The 20,053-nt window shown below is 37.8% G+C and overlaps 1 protein-coding gene across 5 annotated transcripts in view; it reads right to left on the reverse strand.

The window, feature by feature from the left end:
- Positions 1 to 20,053, reverse strand: part of GRIK1 (glutamate ionotropic receptor kainate type subunit 1) — a 375,722-nt gene that overhangs the window by 130,559 nt on the left and 225,110 nt on the right. For all 5 annotated transcript variants that reach the window (XM_032393338.1, XM_032393337.1, XM_032393336.1 and 2 more), the window contains exons 2-3: positions 11,012 to 11,179; positions 7,349 to 7,606 (exon numbers count right to left, since the gene is read on the reverse strand). In XM_032393338.1, the coding sequence (XP_032249229.1) occupies positions 7,349 to 7,606; positions 11,012 to 11,179 (426 nt within the window). The remainder of the gene's footprint in view (positions 1 to 7,348; positions 7,607 to 11,011; positions 11,180 to 20,053) is intronic.

Here is a 20,053-nt window from a genome sequence, read left to right on the forward strand (position 1 = left end):
ACCTTAAGGTCAAACCTTTACTTCATGCATGATTCCCCTCCACACAGCTGCTGCTGAACGCCTCTCTATTTGAGAAATTTTCCACCTCACACTGCAGTCCAGTTCATTTCTGGACAGCTTAGTTACATTTAATGAGTATTAGTTCAAAAGAAAAGTACCTATGTTTTCTGGAGTCTTAATCCAATTCCCTGTTCATTAAACCACATCAGTGGGGTTGATGCCATAAAGATGAATGCAGTAAACCATTGGGACCCACAGATAAGATCATACATTTTAAATGTTAATTTCCTCTTCATTTGTACTTAGAAACATGTGAAATGGCATTTCACAGACTTGTTGGTATATTAATATACCCAAATCTAATAGGATTCTTAAGATCTATGTACCCTCCAGAGGTAAGGAAAAATCAGAACTAAGAAATGGAAACGGGTAAGTGAGTGAATTACCTGGGGGAAATATAGCACTTTTAAGTGCAGATCTTCATACATATGATTTTTCAAAAGTGCATCAAAAAAAAAGCTAGAGACTTCCCAAAAGAAAAACTGTCCCTTGATCAAAGGACCTCAAAGAAGAATGTACTCAAAATATTTGAGATGAACTGTGTTGCAGTTAGCTCAACCTGAGTATTTTAGTCTTGAATTCTTGCTGATATCAATGGTAGCTAAAAATAATATACCTCTGTGCACTTAAAGATTGGGTTCCAAACAGAATTCTGAAAATTTGAATAGGGTTCTGGGCAGAGGACTGGAGTGGGTGGAAAGGAAGGGTAGAAAAGAGTGAGGACAGAAAAAAAGAAGAACTGCAATTTATTATCTTGTTGGTTCTGAGTGCCAAGGACTTCTATCTCCCAGCTATTTCAGGTGCGATTGTAGGAGGGCTTGTAGCAGAAGTGTTTTGGCTAGCACAAATGGTCATCATAACACAGTGGGGCGAGTTTTGATTGCTGAAAGGGAAAAGAGTTACTTATTGTTTTATTTGGCACTGATTGCCTACTGAATATCTTTCATTTTGGCTTGGTTATTTATACCAAACTGTTAATTTTCTTCAAGGCCAAATATTAGGCCTCTGTCAAGATTCTTGGTTCTGGACAATATATTCTTTCTGTTTTCTATAGAAGATGGAGGGAAAGTAATAAACATAACAAATCCGAGTCACTATTTAAATACAGCCATACAGCCATAAGAGCAGTTATTTCACTTATTCATAGAGTGGTTGAACATATTAAATGAGTTAATTATGCATATTTTTTAAAAGAGCATGTGCCACATAATCAGAACTCAAGAATTTAGTTATTGTGGTATTTGTGGCTCTCATTTCTACTGTGTTTTCTCCTTGAATTTATTGTTTTCCAATCACTAACATTTTTATGTATGTTAATCTTATTTCAAATTAATCCTCATTGTAAATCTTTGAGATAATGTTTCAAGTGATAGTTAATAGCTCTTTATTGTAGGCTGCATTTTAGAAATCTCATGGCTCTGATGTGTTGAGAAAAATGACTTAAGGCAACCATGGATGAAAAAAAAATCTCTTGAGGACTATGTGTTGTGAACTCAGGGCTAGAGGCATCTGGCTGGAACTCATTTCCTTGATGGCCTTATTTAGTCCCATCTATATACTGAGGACTCTCAAATTTGTATCTCCAGCTCACACCACATTTTGAACTCCAGATTTATATATTAGCTGCCTATTCATCACCTTCATTTGAATGTAGTAGATATTACAAATTCAAACTTACCGTGTTTATGACTGAACAAACTTCTGATATCATCCTTATTCCTCCAAAGTAGTTCAATCTATAACCTTCCCCACCTTAGGTGATGTTAACTCCTTCCATTGGCTCAGGCTAAAAAGTTTAGATTCACTCTTGACTCCTCTGTTTCTCTCTCAGCCAGCCTCTACTTCTTCAGGGCATTATGCTAGCTCAACATTTGAAATATTTCTAGAAACTGACAATTTCTTACTCCTCTATTACTTACCTTCCTCAGTTGCCTTGATTTCTCTAGAAGCTACCTATTTTTACCCTTGCCTGCCTGTATTGTATTATCCATACAAGAGCCAGAATGATCTTTTTATGATGTAAATCTGATCATGTCACTCCTCTGCTGTAAACTGTCCAATGGCTTTACCATTTCATGAAAAGCAGAAGCCCTCCTTGTGGTCTATAAAATCCTCCATGATCTATATGGTGCGTTTCTCTGACCTACTTTCCCACTACCCTTCCCCTCTCACGCTGATCCCACCACACTGGCCTCCTTGTTTGTTTGTTATAAATAAAGATTTGTTGGAACACACCATACTTGTTCATTTGCATGTTGCCTATGGCTGTTTTCTTGCTACCTTGGCAGAGTGAAATTGCCGTGACCATATGACCCACAAACCTTGAGCTATGTACTATTTGGCCCTTTAGAGAAAAAAGTTTGCTGGTCCCTGTTCTACAGAACTAATTGTGGCTACATTTCACTGAGATTGGCCTTAAAAAAGCAGAAACTGCTGACTATCCTCCACACTGCATTTGGTGCTCAGCTTCTCAGTTCTTTCTGATGTGTGTGAAGGGATAGAAGCCAGGCTTCCACCAGGGGTCTAATGAAGCAAAGGGGATGACCAATGAGCAGCAATTTCTTATTGCCTAGGGTCACCTCTGAAAGTGGGAATCAGAGAGAAGTAGGTGACTGATGGGAAGAACATCCAGGCAACAGAGAGAGAGAGAGAGAGAGAGAGAGATGAAGTGAAACAAAAATTCACTCCCCCAACAGTTCTCTAGGGTCTTTCTACATTTTCACTTCCAGGATTCTGCCTGCTAGTATTTAGTGAATTGAATTTTGTCCTTAGAGACAAGCACAGTGCTCCCCTTGACTTCAATGGGAGTCATGGACCATCTGGTCCCCCAGACATCTGTGCTAGCTTCAGGCTATTTAACAAACTCCTAAACAAATCCCAATAAAGTGTTCTTTAATGGGTACTTAATTCTGGTGTGAGGGCAGGTGCTGAGCACACCTAAGTCCTTTCTTTTCCTTCAGGTTTACTAAGTTTTCTCCTTTTTATGGCTTGATAATTACTGCAACCAAAACCCTGAGTCAAGTGGTATTAAACCCACTCAAAGGCAAAAGATGTCTACCTTTATTGATCTCAGTTGACCTGTTTACTCTCTGGGTTCCAATTTAATGGCTCAATTGATTATTCATTTACATTTTTAATTTCTTTGTGGGCAAAATCATTTTAACATGAATCATTTCTAACTTAATGGGCAACATACAAACTCATTTGGGATTTTCAACTTTAGCAAGTATTTATTGAGCAACAAGGCTTGGGTGAACTTAATAGGGATGAAAAGCAGATTTCAGTTTCTTGTAAAAAAAAAAATGATAGAAATGATAATTTGAGTTTCCTCCTGTGCAAAATCCTCATCACTTATGAGTGCTCACCTGAAATCAGAAGGTTGGTTAGGACATCAACTTTTGTGTTATCCTTTTACAAATTATATTTTGTCTAAATTCAATTTGAAATCTATAACAGTTATGCTCACACCTTTAGTTGAGCTCTTAAGTTAAATCTAAAAGTTTTAATATCATTCATTAATTTGTTTTCCCTTTAGATGGCCCTGCTTTGCTGGAGATGTAGAAATAGTGAGAAGAATTTGTACTATCGAGGGTACTACATAATAAGAAATAGTATGACTTTATTAGCTCATGCAATTCTCTATTTACAAAGGTAAGCAACATGGAAGATCTGACTACACTTATATTCATAACTGACGGGGAGCAGAATTTCCCAGTCCAGAATGTGTCTCTTTGGCATGGGATTATTATAAGATGTTTATTTTTAAGAAACAACAGACACAGATGAAGCTCTGAAATCTGAGTAGACGTTACCCTTTTATAAGAGACATTTACATGTGTAAGGGAAGTCTTCATTTGTAAGGGTGTTTCCCTCACTGTACCAGGAAGAGGGGGGAGGACTCAATCTCTAGAAATTCTTCTCAATGGAGAATGCAGGGACTTAAATATTCCTAACAACCTTATCCTTGCTCACTGTGCTTTTCCTGATAACTTCTCATAACTGACTTCCCACCCCCAGCATCTTTTGTCTTTAGCAGAAGATGGTATTTAAGGTGATGGCTTTGGCCATTTCAGAGAGTTAGTTTTCTTGGGTTTCTCCCATGCTTACAGGTGGTATACATCTTATTAAACTTTGTTTGCTTTACTCCTGTTAATTTGTCTCACGTCAACTTAATTGCTTGACCAGCCAAAGATCCTAGAAGGGAGGAAGGGAAAACTTTTCCACCCCTATACATTATAATATTCCATCTGAAGGCCTTTTAAGTATGCTTGTGGAATTCATTTGATAGTATGTTTTTTTCTTCCCAGCAAGCAGGTGAAGCTTTAAGAATATGACTGCCTGTGGCTTATTCTTCCCTGTAGGACTGTTTTGAATATAACATTTATAAGTTATATATACAATCACCTACCTTCACTTTTTTCTAAAATGAGATGAGGTATAAGAAAATACATAAATGCATATTTCCAAATAGAACAGTCATTTTTATCTGACAGTTTAAAATGGAACCAGAGTTTAGTGCAAAGTAAAGGAGGCTTACTATTCATCCCCTAAGAAGTAGAAAGTACTAGTGCTTGGTAAAAAGGACCAAAAATGAAAAATGAAAATGAAAAATGAAATACTATTAAAAACATTGTTAAGTGCTTTGCTTTATTAATTTTCACTGGTAATTTTCTTAACCTTATTACCAAATGTGTAGCTCAAGAAATGAGCTAATTTTAATTATTGGAGGAAATATATGCATAAAGTAAATAATATTATTCTTAAGTATTATTACTAAGTACTTCCCTATATGCCATAATTGTGTTAGGTGGCAGATTATAAAAATAAATAAGATAGAAGTCCAATGTTTAGGAATTCCTAGTCTCCTAGATGTGCAAACAGGTAATTGAAACATGTAATATAATACTTATATTTGCAAAGTGCTATTGAACCCTATGGTGGTCTCAGAGGACTTTAAGCAAGAAGTGATATTTGAGTGTGATCATGTGGAATGAGAGAGCTCACTGTCTCAGGGGTTGTGTGGAGGATCATGCATAGTAAGGGGCCAGCTTCGGAAAAGGAGAGTCAGACATATTTATGGATACATCTTGTCAGGTAAGAGACACAAAAACAAAAATAAACTATTGGGATTACACCAAAATAAAAAGCTTCTGCACAGTGAAGGAAACCATCACCAAAACCAAAAGGCAACCTACTGAGTGGGAAAGAACATTTGCAATTAAAATATCTGATAAAGGGTCAATATCCAAAATATATAAAGAACCTATGCAACTCAACACCAAATTTTAATCCAATTAAAAATGGCACAAGACCTAAATAGACCGTTTTCCAAAGAAGACATACAGATGGCAAACAGATACATGAAAAGATGCTCAACATCACTCATCATCAGGGAAATGCAAGTCAAAACCACAGTGAGATATCACCTTATACCATTCAGAATGACTAGTATCAAAAAGACAAAAAACAATAAGTGTTGGTGAAGATGTGGAAAAGAAGGAACCCTCATGCACTGTTGGTAGGAATCTTGATTGGTGCAGCTACTATAGAAAACAGCATGGAGATGCCTCAGAAAATTAAAAATAGAAATACCGTATGATCCAGTAATTCCACTACTGAGTATGTATCCAAAGAAAATGAAAACACTAATTCAAAAAGATATATGTACCCTTATGTTTATTGCAGCATTATTTATAATAGCTAAGATATGGAAACAACCCAAGTGTCCACTGATAGATGAATGGATTAAGAAGATATGGTATATATGTAATGGGATATTACACAGCCAGGAAAAGAATGAGATTTGTGACAACTTGAATGGACCTAGAGGGTATTATGCTAAGTGAAATAAGTCAGACAGAAACAGACAAATACTATATGATTTCACTTATATGTGGAATCTAAGAAACAAAGCAAATGAACAAATGAGCAGACAGACCCATAAATACGAGAACAAACTGATGGTTGCCAGAGGGGAGATGGGCCGGAGATGGGCAAAATAGGTGAAGGGGAGTGAGGTACAGGCTTCCAGTTATGGAATGAATAAGTCACAGGAATTAAAGGTACAACATAAGAAATATAGTCAAGGACATTTTAATAACATTGTATGGTGACAGATGGTAACTATATTTGTGGGGAGAATAGCATAGAATATAAACTTGTTGAATCATCTGAAGCTAATGTAACATTGTGTGTCAACTATACTTCAGTAAGAGTCAGATGAAGTTGGGGGTATGTAAGGAAGGAATGGTGGACTCTTCATCCTAGCTGATGTGAGGTATAGGGAGTGTAGGGAAGGGGATAATGAAGTGCCAGGGTTAATGGAGTTGAAAAGGGCAAGATGGTGAACAGCTTCAAATTAGAAGAACTTGACAAAGGAGAGTCACCAGCATGGGGACTTAACTGTATAAAAAGGAGCCTGAGTTTCAACAAACTTCAAAATGTGACCAGAAGACAGAGAGGAAAGGTGCCTGCAAAAGAAACTTGAAATGGGGGCAGGTGAGAGAAAGTGTCTAGTGAGATGGAGGCTCTAAGCATCACAGTTCTGTTCTGCATCCTAAAATAATCAGTGGAACAATGCAAACTTTATTAAGGGTTGGTTATCAGGGGTTCTTAGTCCCTTTCCTATGAAATGGTCAGTTTTATTGATATAACCTCTAACTAGATTCCTCTTTGTTAACCTACTTTAGAAACTTGTCTAACATATAACATTTACATAGTTACTTATCAAGTTGGAAGCATACTTCATGGTCATTTTTCCAACTTTCTTTGCATTATTTAAGGAATGGAGTCATTGTCACAGTCTTAATAGAGTTGGAGAAATGTAATCACATCTTTAATATTCTGATTGGATTACAACATATATCAATAAGGCGATATTTGTTGAACACGACATCAAAAACTAATGATGAACTATATGCTGACTAACTGAATATAATAAAAAAATTAAATAAATAAAAATGTAGTCATCAAAAATAAAATAATAAAATTCTATTAATAATCTCTCATCCCAGCCCTATGTGTAATATAATTAAAACTTCAAAATAAACAAAACAAAACAAAACAAAAAACAAATCCCCCTAAGTATGATGATGGAAGGATCATCAGAAAGGATCCAAAGGAATCGGACACGGTGACACATGGAATTCCTAAATTAGAATACTCCATCAGCTTCATATAAAAGAGCATTTTTATGCACTCCACCTGATGAGTCAATGCCTCTAGAACACTCAGATTCCCTTTGTTCAGACCTGACATGGCCAGGTGAGGTCTCACGCGAGTCCCATACCTGTGCTGTCTTCGTACACCACCGTCACTGTTTTCCAGTTGTAGTAAAGGACCAGATCCAGGACCGCCCTGCTGATAGCTGCATAATCTGGGTACAGGTTGATGTAAAACAAGTCTTTGTTGTCCACCGAAGGGTGTTTCCAGCGGGTCTGTATATGTGGAACTTCGAGAGCATTGCAAATCGACTGCACGGCACTGACAGAGGAACTGTGGGAAGGGCCAAAGAGAGCAGCCACACCAAGAGCCAGCTGGTCACAGGCTGGTGGCCACAGACAAGGAGGGGTAGAAAGGGAAGGCAGGGAAAGGGGCAGAGAAAGAGAGAGCTGTGAATTTCATCTTTCCCTTGGTCCCTCTTTTTATTTTCACTATTAGAAATTTTCCTCTACTCTCCATCTGTATGTTGAGAAAATATGCTTAATCCAACTTCCAATATCCTCGAGATAGTAAAATGTTTGAGAGACTTGAATGTGGGACTGATGAGTAACACATCACAGGGCCAGTTCTGTGCAATCAAAAATGAGTGGCTGGTGTCACACCATTACTTTTAATCAGATGGGGTCTACATCCCTTGCTTGGCGTGGCATAACCTGGGGGTGCTCAGAGCTGTTCTACAAGACATTTGCCAAGTGAATTTCATGTGAATGAAGTTCTGTCCTATGGCTGGGTGTCAATGAGGATATTAACATGGTCCAAGAATTCAGAAGATTCTCTGGGAGGCTGCAAAGTACCATCTTCCCAAAACTCAGAAATGAATTCCAGGCTATCGAAAAACTGCTAAAGAATATCAAGTGATATTGATACCTAATTAATTATAGAATAATACCATAGCATAGCTTAACGGGATCTTAGAAGCCATTTGGTCCAACCCACTAATACCATAGACAATGGAGTGAGTTCAGGGCCACGGGCTTTCTACCAGAGCCCAGGGGCCCAGCTCAAGGTCAGGCCTCTCCCTACCTCAACATTAGCCAACATGCAGCCTAAGAAAATCAAGTCAATATGTACTTAAAAATGAATTCATAAAATTTATTTATTTTTCTCATTATTAGATTTTATACATTCATTGAGAGAATTTAGAATATTTTAAAGGTAAGGAAGGAAAAAAAGGCTTTGTAATTCCATCATCTTGGGAAAATACCTATTCATATTTTGGCATTCCAATTTATAAAAAATTAAATCATTTTACAGATACATTTGATATCTGTATTTGATACATTGCTTTCTTCATTTAACACTGAATATAACACTATATTTGATACATTGATACATTGCTTTCTTCATTTAACACTGAATATAACAATAAAAGTACACCCTTTTCCCCAAGTCCCCTCAAAGTCTTCAAAAGGATATTTTTCATGTCTATAGAATAACCCATCCCATGGATATGTCATTATTTATTTAACTATTTCTGATGCTATTGAACATCTAAGCTGCTCCTAATTTTTGTTATTATAATTAGTATTATAGTACTTATCTTAGTTCTTATATTTTTCTCTGAATTTTACATTACTTTCTTAGAGTAGATTCTCAGCTATAATTAAATGGTATGATACTTTTTAGTTACTTGATACATATTAAGCAAATTCCCTTCCAGAAAGATGGGACTGATTATCCTCTACAACCATGTAAAATAGTGTCTACTCATTTCATGCTGATATAAATTTATGCTGGCATTATATATAAGTTTAAAAGCATATCAAATTTATATTTTAATATTAATTTAAAGGAATTTGGAACTGCCAAGAGATGATTAAATATTTGAATTAAACAATATCAAAATTTATAAGTAGAAAAATTACATATATATAATTTGTCAAAATTATCTGACTTGATTTAGAGAGAAAAAATAATAAATAAGGTTTTGAAAGCCATATTGCAAATATCTATGTAACTGCAAATGTTGACAGTCATTCACAATGGAAACTTTCTGATACTGTGCTCTTTGGTACCGAATTACTACCTGAGATATGAAGACATACAATTTTCTGCATTAAGTGCTGTTAGCATAAATTGCCATTATCTTCAGAAGCTTATTTTCTGGATATGTTTTCATTGGTAAGATAAAATGAGAGCATGAGAGTATATGAACTGTTGTTTTCTCTAACATGGGCAATGGATTGAGATACCTGCTACTATTTAGCTCAGGGATGTTAATATGACTTGACAGAAAATCAATTTTTTGAGTTCTGTTTGCCAGCAAATTACCAGTTTTAAGAAGCTTTGGGGGTGTTTAATTTACAAGTGCGGCAGTTACTTGAGATCACAAAAAAGCTTTCAATTTTATGTGGGTTGAAGTATCGTTGTTAAATGTGTTTGCCTTTCTAAGGTATTTGCTCAGCAATGTTTGTGTGTGTGACAGAGAGAGAGACAGGACAGAGACAGACAAAGAGAGTTACAGAGAGACAGAGACAGAGATAGACAAAGACAGAAACAGAGACAAAAGACAGAGAGAGATCTCACCCACAGAAATAATTCATGTGAAGATAACTTTGAAGAGCTATGTAAATAGAAATTTTTATTATTTCTTCATAGACAACTCTGATCTATGTAGTATCTGTAAGCTTCATCCAGCTTTAAAAAGAAAATGTGCTTACCCTAAGGTTGTGCCAGAGATTAAAAAAAAAAGAATCATTATCCTATATTCTTTTCATGTGTGTTCCTAGGAAAACAAGTTTTACCCTTTGTTTGTGTAAAGAACACTAAGAATCCTGCAGAAGACCGTGTAAGGTGCACACATCTGATGATCCTGAGTTAATTCTATGTGGAAACACCAGTATTAGTTACTTGGCAATCGACATGAACATGGTGTTCATTGCATTCCATTTATTTGTGGACAAACATTCCTCTATGAGGGAAAGAGCTCCCCACCCCCACTCGAGGGTGTGGGGCAGCCTTGGTTTCCACATATAAACACCTGCGTGGAGTCTCAATACCTCCCTGGTTAGAGGCCAGGTTTCAAGTGTACCGAACGTGATTGTGCGTCAGCGTTGTCTTGGAAGTGTTTGGGGATGTCTAAGCGAGCCCCACAATCCCAATGGAATCTTTCCATGACAGAAACCTTGCAGCCTAGCCTAATATAAATTAGATTATTTTATAGGACCTTGTCTTCTACTCAGAAGAAAAAAAGAATAAGGAAAAAAATATGCAGAGATTGTTTCATTGGTTTAATTTTTAGATTTCTATGATTTTGTGGAAAGGAGTTTAAAAAAAAAAAAGTTGAGAAGGTGCTAGGTAAACCCAGTAGTTTACAACCTGTTAAAATTCAGGATGTGAGTTATGTGTGTTGTGGGCATTTCCACATGCTCGGTGGATATGACCTTCCACAAAGTTTTATTTGACTGCACTGTACAATTTCATGGTGGTATCTCAGCCTCAGGAAGGAAAAACAGATCAAGCTTGACATTTTCCATTCACAGCTGAACCAGTTAATCATAGAGTAGAGGGCACTGAAGGGTGAGCTAATCAGAACGGCCCAGAAAACATAGCTAGGCAACATCCATTAGTATAGTTCAGATTGCACTGGACAGTGACATCGAGGACCGAGATTTCCTGCAACCCATTTACACAAAGATGTCCGCTCTGAAGAAGGACAGGTAGCAGAAAAGGTGACTTGTAGAGCAGACACAACACCCAAAAAAGCTTTTAAAAATGTGAAAATAGTTACCTCTCCGCGAGGCTTCAAAACTGTCAAAAAGGTTAATTCTCTGGATGTCATAGGTTAATGTGGTGTTGGGCATCAGGGTTCGATTCCTGTTAATGCTGGTGACTGCGAACTTGAACGCTAATTCTTCAATGTTAACAGGTTCATTTTCCACAGTTTCAAAAATCCCTCCTGCAGAAGCAAAAGAGATGCATGAGAAGCATTAGTCACATCATTCCTGTGTATTTTTTTAAAAGAAGAATATCAACGATTCACACAAAAGACCCCCCCAAAATAAATGTGGTGGTGATCAGAACAGATCCCAAACCCAGTGTTAAAATTTGTCAGCACATGTTACCTGCACATAAACAGGTCTTCATATGTATGCCCAAGATTTCAAATCCAAAGTTGGACTGTATTTTACCTCTCAGATGGCCAATGTATTCCGAATATTAAGTACCATGTCAAGTATAACGGACAACACGGCGGAGGGTGATTTTCTACAGTTTGGACATGAATCACAGTGTGGTTGACCTATACATAATTTGAATTGTATCTGGCAAGACCCTCCTTCCTCAGAATGAAGCTCTTTCGATTCAAAAGCAGACCTTTCCAACTCTAGAGAAATCAGCTGGAGAGCTGAGTGAGGTCAAAATGAGGCATATATACACTTAAATTTTTCAAAATGAAAACATTTCTTCTTTTCTTCTGGTTCAGAATTCTGGGGTCATATTCCAGCACCTTCCAAAGTGCACAGGCAGATTCAAAGAACTTTTGTTTGTTTTGTTTTGAGAAACTGTTTGGTCTGGCCCCAAAGCAATCCTGCATCCTATCTCCAGAGAAATGTGTTGCTCCCCTAAGAGAGAACATGCACTAAAACTTTGATATCTCAAACAGGGGCATCTCTAAACAAGTGGCAATACAAAATAGCAGTGCTTTAAGCTTCATTGGAGAATTCAGCTCTGACTTTGCTTGCCGTGGTGATGTTAATAGAGGTAATTGGAGTATCATTAAACTGTACATTCTTAATGTTTTTTAAGAGTTGTCCTGGGATTATCAATAGATGCAGAACACACAGTAGAGGTGCTCTTAACTGACCTCCACTTAACTTATTCCTTGATTGACCAATACTCCTCATTTCCCCTGAATAAAACATTAACTGGAGCCTGTGAAATGCTGAATACTTGTAACTAGCTCTCACCATTGAGGGACTCCTTACCAAAGGTCAGATGTAGGTTGTTTTTTTTTTTTTTTCCAAACTTGGCTATGCCAGATTGATTTGCAAGTGCTTCAAGTTCTCTCTACACCTAAAAAAAATCTTTAAAACTGAAAATCCCAAATAAATGTCACAGGCACCTGTATGATTTATGTGTATTCTTAGAAAAAGAACTCTAATTGGCAAACTCTAATCAAAGAAATGACTTTGATCCTATTTTGAAAGAATAGTAAACAAATACACATCTATAATTTTTATTAATTATAAAATTATTATTATTTTGCAATTTCCTGCTCAACTGACTTTCTCTATTAAATAATCAATTGCAATGTCAGGTTGCAAAAGCTGAGAAGGTTTGTACGGAACTACTTTGGCTTCCTTTGGAAATGTCTCTGGCTTTTGGGCTGATGATATGAGATATTCATGTAGAGATCATTTCTCTGTTCTCTGAGAGACCAGAGTTGAACACTGTGTGACCATGGTATGGGACCATGTTAACCTTTACCTACAGATTCCTACTGGACACTTATTCTGAAATCCATGTTAGGAAAAATTTTGCTTTTATGTGACATTGTTTTTTTTGTTTGCTTTTTTCTCAGACAGTGGTAAGTAGGTTCTTTGGGGGTACTCTCAGTTTCTCTCAGAACTATTAAGTGGATGCTCCACAGTGAGGTGATAAGCTCAGATAATAGAAGAAGATAGATGTCAAGCTGATCCACAATTAGAATAGCCCAGACTTAAGTTCAGAAACTCTTTGGTGTTAGGGCCTTCACAATAATTATTAGCATTTTTTAAAAATCTGTTTATTTCCTCATGCACACGGTGAGAACCCTTAAGAAGAGAGAATGTATCTTGTTCAGAATCACCATCCTTACTGAGATCAAAGTCACTTAAGATGTTCAGCCTACAACTATTTAGGAAATAATCAGTCATTGGCTCAAATGTAAGCACCACTCATCTGCATAAGCATTCTGGTAAGAAGAAATACACACCAGAATGGGAATCAGAAATTCTGAACTTTGGACCTTGGTCCACCTAGGTCCTCTTTGAGAAGGAATTTTAAATATTGGGAAGAAAGTTACTATGAAATAGCTCTTTGGTAATATTTCATTTAAGCCTTTTAACATTCCATGTAGGAGGTAGTATTTCTGTTTTTATGCATGAATAAGTGAACTGAGACACACACACTTTGCCTACCTTATTCAAAGTCCCCATGCCTTATTTGTGACAAACTCAGGTGTTTGATTCTCCAATCTATACATAGATTTTTTAAATACATGTTATATTATACTATACATTATTATTTTATATATTTATATATTAAATATAATATTTATTATAGGGAATTAGCTCACATGATTATCATATAGAGAACTATATATAATTGATTTATATATATATGTATTCACTTTATCAAATTATTTCTGATGTCCTTCATCTCTAAGTGTGGGTTTATAATGCTTATTTGCTTACTTTAGAGGATTTCTCTGTAAAGGAAATGTTATAATGCACGGATGGTGCCCTGAAAACTCAATCATGCCCCAGAAATAAGTTAGTATTATTACACATGGATAAAGAGGAATTAACATTTGTTATAGAACTGCCTGCTCACCTCAAAATTGTTCCTTTGGTATATAGTTATTTTTTACATAAAGCTGAATGTTCCTGAGTTTAAGAGAATGATAAGTGTTTTTATCATGTGTGTATGTAGTGTGTAGGTGAACTTTGTTTTGTCATTTTGGGGCAATTTTCTTTCTTTCTGGCATCAAATAAGCATTATAAATGTTGTCATTAGCTCAACACCCCAGCACACTCTCCTTTTTGCCTTAGGAAGGGTTGCTGCTGAATACCAAGAACCTGCCTGTGAAGTGAGGCATAGAGAGAACTGAGGAAGTTCCAGGAAAGTGAAATCTGATAGAGACAGGACAATTATTGATGGGAGCCATTCCAGTTCCTCCTAAGGGAGCAGGCTTATAAGCATTAGCCACTTCCTCTCTCCTCCTCTTCCTAACTTCAGATTCAACAACACTGAATTGCAGAATCTTTGATAGGAGTAGAGCGACGCATGCATGATTTTTTTTTTTTTTTTCATTTGTAGGTGTGGGCTTGTCAATGAGACATTTCAAATCTTTGGGGCTCTCCATGTAGTCAACTTCTGGCCTCAGTCATTTGTACACATGGGTGCCATGGTTTCAAGAGGAGGAATTCCTACCTGGTTCCTTCTTTTGTTCCTCCCTTTGCCCCACCTGCCTTGCCCTTTTCTGCTAAGGTAAATGCCTCTCTCTCTCTCTCTTTCACCCCTCCATGTGAAGATAGAAGAGAAGACAGCTGTCTACAAGACAGGAAAGAAGTCCTCACCAGATATTAGCTGTGCCAATGCCTTGACTGAGATTTCTTAGCCTCCAGAACTGTGAGAAATAAGTGTCTATTGTTTAAGCCACCAGGTCTGTGAGATTGTTATAGCAGCCTGCGCTAAGATATGCATCTTTTTTTTTTTTTTTTACCTCAAGGGCTTTGAAATTTAAAATGGACAATTTTAATGGAAATCATATCTATGCATGTAAAATTCTCTTCCAACAAGATCCTAAATTTATGGTACAGTGGTTTAAGGTAGGCAAAGAAAAACTCACTTGAAATCTCAATACAGAATCAGGTAACACAGTTCCGTCACCACAGGTGCGTTTCTCTCTGTTGGGTAGATCCTGTACTAACAAGGTCAGGCCAAGACAGGCAGTTTTGTTTTGTGACCACGTAGACATAGATGGAAACCAGAGATGGCTACCTCCTGCACAGGTAACAGGTTGCCTTTAATAAAGGGTAGTGGTGGACACAGAGGGTGCAAGTGAGAACTTGTGGTTTTGTGTCACATAATTTCATCTAGACTTCCAAGAGAATTTGGTCATATTCACAAACCCACCTACTGTTGGGTCAAAAACATGATTGTTATAAGTAAAAAGCAGTCAAGGCTTAGACTAAGGCTAAGTCAAGGCTAAGACTGACTGCTGGGCTATTTGCAAAGATACCTAAGGTAAACCCAAAGTAATGTTCTAATAACACATTTACAATAATACCTTTTGGAAATGTAATAACATTATATCCTTACATATATTTAGGTTTATTTTTTTGTTCTACTTAACTGATTGTGTATGCCATGTCTATGACTCTACTGAAGAACTCATTCATTCGTTTACTAAATCATTTGCTCATTTAGCTATTTATTTATAAAATGCCAGCCTCCTATGAGCCAGACACTGTACTTGGTTCTGGGAATACAATAGTAAACAAAATAGACAGAAATCTGACTTTTGGCTTTACATGCTAAAAGGGGAGCTGATCATGAACAGGAAGAAGGGAGTTGACATGTTAGGGTAGGAGGCCAGGAAAGATCTCATGAAGAGAGCAACTTTGAAGTAAGAACCTGCAAGGAGTGAGGAAACTGCTCTGAAGATATTGAGAGAAGAGCATTCCAGTCTGAGGGAACAACATGTTCTAAGGTGGGAGCTGCCTCGTTTTAATTTTGAGGAGTGGTGAGAATGAAGGTGGGTGAGCCTGGTCTGGACTGGTAGAAGATGAGTTTAGGGCAGTGATGGGGGTGGATTAGAGCATATCACAGAGGGTCTTATAGGCCATAATAAGACCCTGGATTTTATTCTGAGTCAGATGGGAAGTCACTGGAGGGTTTTGAGTACAGTAGAGAAATGACGTATTTCAAGAGGATCACCCTATGTGACACTGTGATCTCTAATAAGAAATATATATTGGTCTTCATCCTCTTTTTTGGTGCAGAGCTCCTAAAGCCCTTGGAATTTCCTAAGTGATAAGAGCAACAAAGTTGTCTTTTGTCATGTTGATGAGGTGAGTTGGGAGTCCCACCTAAGGAAGGGGGGCTGGTTGCCCAGACCAGGGAACCAACCATATGATTAGAGGATTGGGAACTCTCAGTTCCTCCCTCTGACCTCCAAGATGGGGAGAGAAACTAGAGGTGGAACCAATTGCCAATGGTCAATGGGTGCATCAATCATGCTTATGTAATGAAGCATCCATAAACGGCCTGAAGGATGGGGTTCAGAGAGCTTCCAGGTTGGTGAAAATATCCACATACCAGGAGGGTGATATATCCCAACTCCATGGGAACAGAAGCTCCTGTGCTTGGTACCCTCTTAAGCCTTGCCCTATGTATCTCTTCATCTGGTTGTTCATCTGTATCCTTTAATAAACTGACAAATATAAGTATGTGTTTCCCTGAGTTCTGTGAGCTGCTCTAGCAAATAATCAAATCCAAGGAAGAGGAAGTCATGGAAACCTCTGACTTGCAAGTGAATTAGGCAGCAGTTGTGGGGAACCTGGGGACCTAGTAGCTATTGGTACCTAAAGTGGCAGAGCAGTCTCATGGGACTGAGCCCTTATCCTGTGAAGTCTGATACTATCTCCAGGTAGGCAGTTTCAGAATTGAGATAAACTATAGGACACCCAGCAGATGTCACAGAGAATTGCTTGGTGTGGGAGAACACCCACTCATTTGGTGACCAGAAATGTGCAGACCAGAAGTTTTGTGAGTGTGGTAGTCCTGTGAGAGCAAAGGAGACACACATGGCACTGGGTTCTTAACACTCACCCCATTTTCGGTCCTACGAATAGACTGAAGGGAGGAGAGGGGCAAGAGAAAAGGCAGAGATCTGCTACCAAAGCCACTATAATATCAGATGACTATAACCACAGGCACTGTGATAATCCAGGTAACTGATGAGAGATGGTTTGGTATAGATGAGCAGAGTGTGGGGGTATGGCAAAAACTGGCCAAATTCTAAATAAAAATTGAAGGTAGAGCTGGCAGGACTTGCTGATCAACTATAAGTGAGAAGAAACGAGTCAGGAATGACATCAGGCTTTTGGTCTGAAATTGCCATTCACAGAGATGAAGAAAAAGAGTAGGTGCTTGATTTGGAACATGAATACCATGTGCTGCTTGTTACAAATCTGAGTGGAGATGTCACCTAAGAGGTCACCTATATTGGTCTGGATTTTATTGGAGAGGTCTGGTCTAGAGATAGAAATTTGGGAGTCATCACTGAAGTTTATGTCTAGGTGGTATTTAAAGCCATAAGACTGGGTTGACAACACCCAAGAGCAAGAGTAGATGGAGAGTGGCAGAAATTGGAACGATCCAGTCAGAAACCAAGGAATGTCTGGAGCCACCAGCAGCTGGAGGAGGCAAGGAACTGAATCTTTCCTGGAGCCTTCAGAGGAAATTGGACCCTGTTAACAACTTGATTTTGGACTTCTGGGCTCCAGAACTGTGAGAGAATAGATATCTATTGTTTTAAGCCACACACTTTTTTGTCATTTGTTACAGCAGCCATAGGAAACCCATACAGTATCACAATTGTCTTGAGAAAATTTCAGTAGTGGATGCTCTTAATTACCGTATTTTTCCCCTTTGTAAAATGTTATTTTATTTAATATTTCAATTAACAATCTTTAGCTCTCTGACTTGATTTGGCAAAAAAAGCAAGCAACTCTACCACACAACACATTGGATTTCTTTGTTAATTACATTTTCCTGTCTTAGTCTTAATAGACAGGGGCAAGTTTTATTATTACACATATTCTAATAAACCTCGCTTACTCCCTTAACTAGCTGTTGTGTACTCATTGTGACAAATTATGAGGTCATGCAGGAAAGAAGGGCAATCAAGAAATGGAAAGCTTCAATAGTGTTGACTCCTGTTTTGCATTCCTGTGGAATAATAACCATTCCAGAAGCTATCAACAGAAAACAAGATGGCAATTTGATGTATTCCTTTGCTGATGGCTGCTCCTTAAATATACAGTATTATATTGCCTCTCTTTATTGCCACATCCATAATTCTAGTTTATTACATCATAAGCAAATTACTATAAGCCTATATTTACTGCACCTATAATTTCAAGGCTACACATTTAAATTCTAAGATTCCCTTAGATAATACTCTCTTCCCCACTCAGCTTACCTCTTCTTGTTTTAGTTTTGGAGACTGATATCATCTTGGTAAAGATTTCATGCTAGGTGAATTTGGATGGGAAGCAGATGTTCTATGACCTAATGGAGAATGAATGGACAAGGGGTACCTGAATTTTTACCTTTCATGAAGTCCTGATTATGGACAAAGCTGTAGGTAAGGACAGCCTCAATGGTAGGGCTGTTGCCCAAACCTTCTACAAGTGTCTTCGGATATTGGTGTCCTTTGAAGAGGGGGAATGGGGTTTGATGTCACCCCTGATCCAAGAACCACATCCAAACTCTCTGTGATGTTTCAGAGAGCTGCATGAATTCAGGAGGAATGACATTTAAGATGGAAGAAAGTATGTTTTAGAGTAAGGAATTCCTGAGATGCTTCAGACGGTAGCAGTTATGGGAAAGGCCGGTTAAGGGAAAGGCTATGGGTTATGGGCAATTTAGCACATGCTGCCAGTAATTTTTCTTAATAAATTTGAGTTGCACATTAAAAAAGAAAAAGAATATATCCAAAGCCAAAGGTACTCTATTCTAGTGATATTCAATATTCAATTTAATTTGATTCATCAAACATGATTGGCCATCTATTGATATCTATGATGCTGGCAGCAGTGGAGGATACAAAGATGGAAGCACTTGGTTCATGCCATCAGCAGGGCTTCCAGTCGAGTGGTGAGAGATTACAGAAAAGGAAACTATGTGCAGTAGTCAATTATTCATAACAGAATAAGAAGCCCACTCTTTGTCCCCTCCAATGTGGAGTCTTTTCTGATTCTTCCAGCCAGAGGTGAACTCTTCCCTCTCTTTTGATAACGTATAATCTAGTGCATATTTGGGGAATTCATTTTGGTGTAAAATCATAAGCTGGGAGTCTAACTGTTCTTTGAGGGTAGGGATGATGTTTATTGATCCTTGCCTTCTGCCAGGACTAAATGTCTTGATTTGGGCAGAGTACATTGTCCCCAAACAATGACCATCCAATTGAGTTGAGTCTCTTTGTGCCTTAACACCCAGCCTAATGAAGTAATATGTTGGCATACTTAGTATAGTATGTTGGCATACTTGGCATAGTAGTATGGCAAGATAGAGAGGCTTATGAGAGTGTTGGAGAGAGGGAGGGTGGTTGTTGAGGCATGTAGAGACTGCCTGATTTCCTTCTTTTGGCCTTTTTAGCAGTGATTGCTTCCTTTCTCCCAACAATCATGGCGCATGATCCCCAAGCACTTTCAAAACTCTGACCCTTTCTTAAAGGCTCACTTGCCTCAGGCTGCCAGCACCTTAACACCTTGAAGGAATGGTTCATCTCCTATTCAGCTGCAGATTTCAGGCAAGAACCGGGAATATTGCTAAAGGATTCATGCCAAACTTACTTTTATGAAATTCTGTGATCACTCTCATGTCTGTTGAGAGCAGTTAGATTTTAAGCTTGTAACACCTCATTTAAATGACACATATTCTTACGAAAAGGCTCAAATTTCATTTTCTACTTACTAAATAAATGGAATATGCCAAGTTCACAACTTGTAGTTCTTGAAGCCATGTAATACACTTCATCACACCTGTCTAGTTTTCTTCCCCCCATTTCTGCTATTTCTCAAGGTGAAATTTCTCCTTGCTGAAAAGGAAATATTGCTGCTAAAGAACTGTTGTCTGACCAGAACAACTGGAAGTAAGTTCACAGCTCTGACAGAGCAGTATTTACCAATGTGTGCACAGAAGTCACCCATGAGATGCTACACGCAAAAGGAAGTTGAGTGGTCAAGAATGTTTAGGAAACACTTCTTTTTGGAAATCCACACTGCACAATAACATGTAAGAGTCTCTCAGAAATCCTACAGTAAAGAAGCAATTTGAC

The sequence above is a fragment of the Phoca vitulina genome, unplaced genomic scaffold (assembly GCF_004348235.1).
Source record: "Phoca vitulina isolate PV1807 unplaced genomic scaffold, GSC_HSeal_1.0 scaffold72, whole genome shotgun sequence".
In the NCBI taxonomy this organism is placed as follows: Eukaryota; Metazoa; Chordata; class Mammalia; order Carnivora; family Phocidae; genus Phoca; species Phoca vitulina.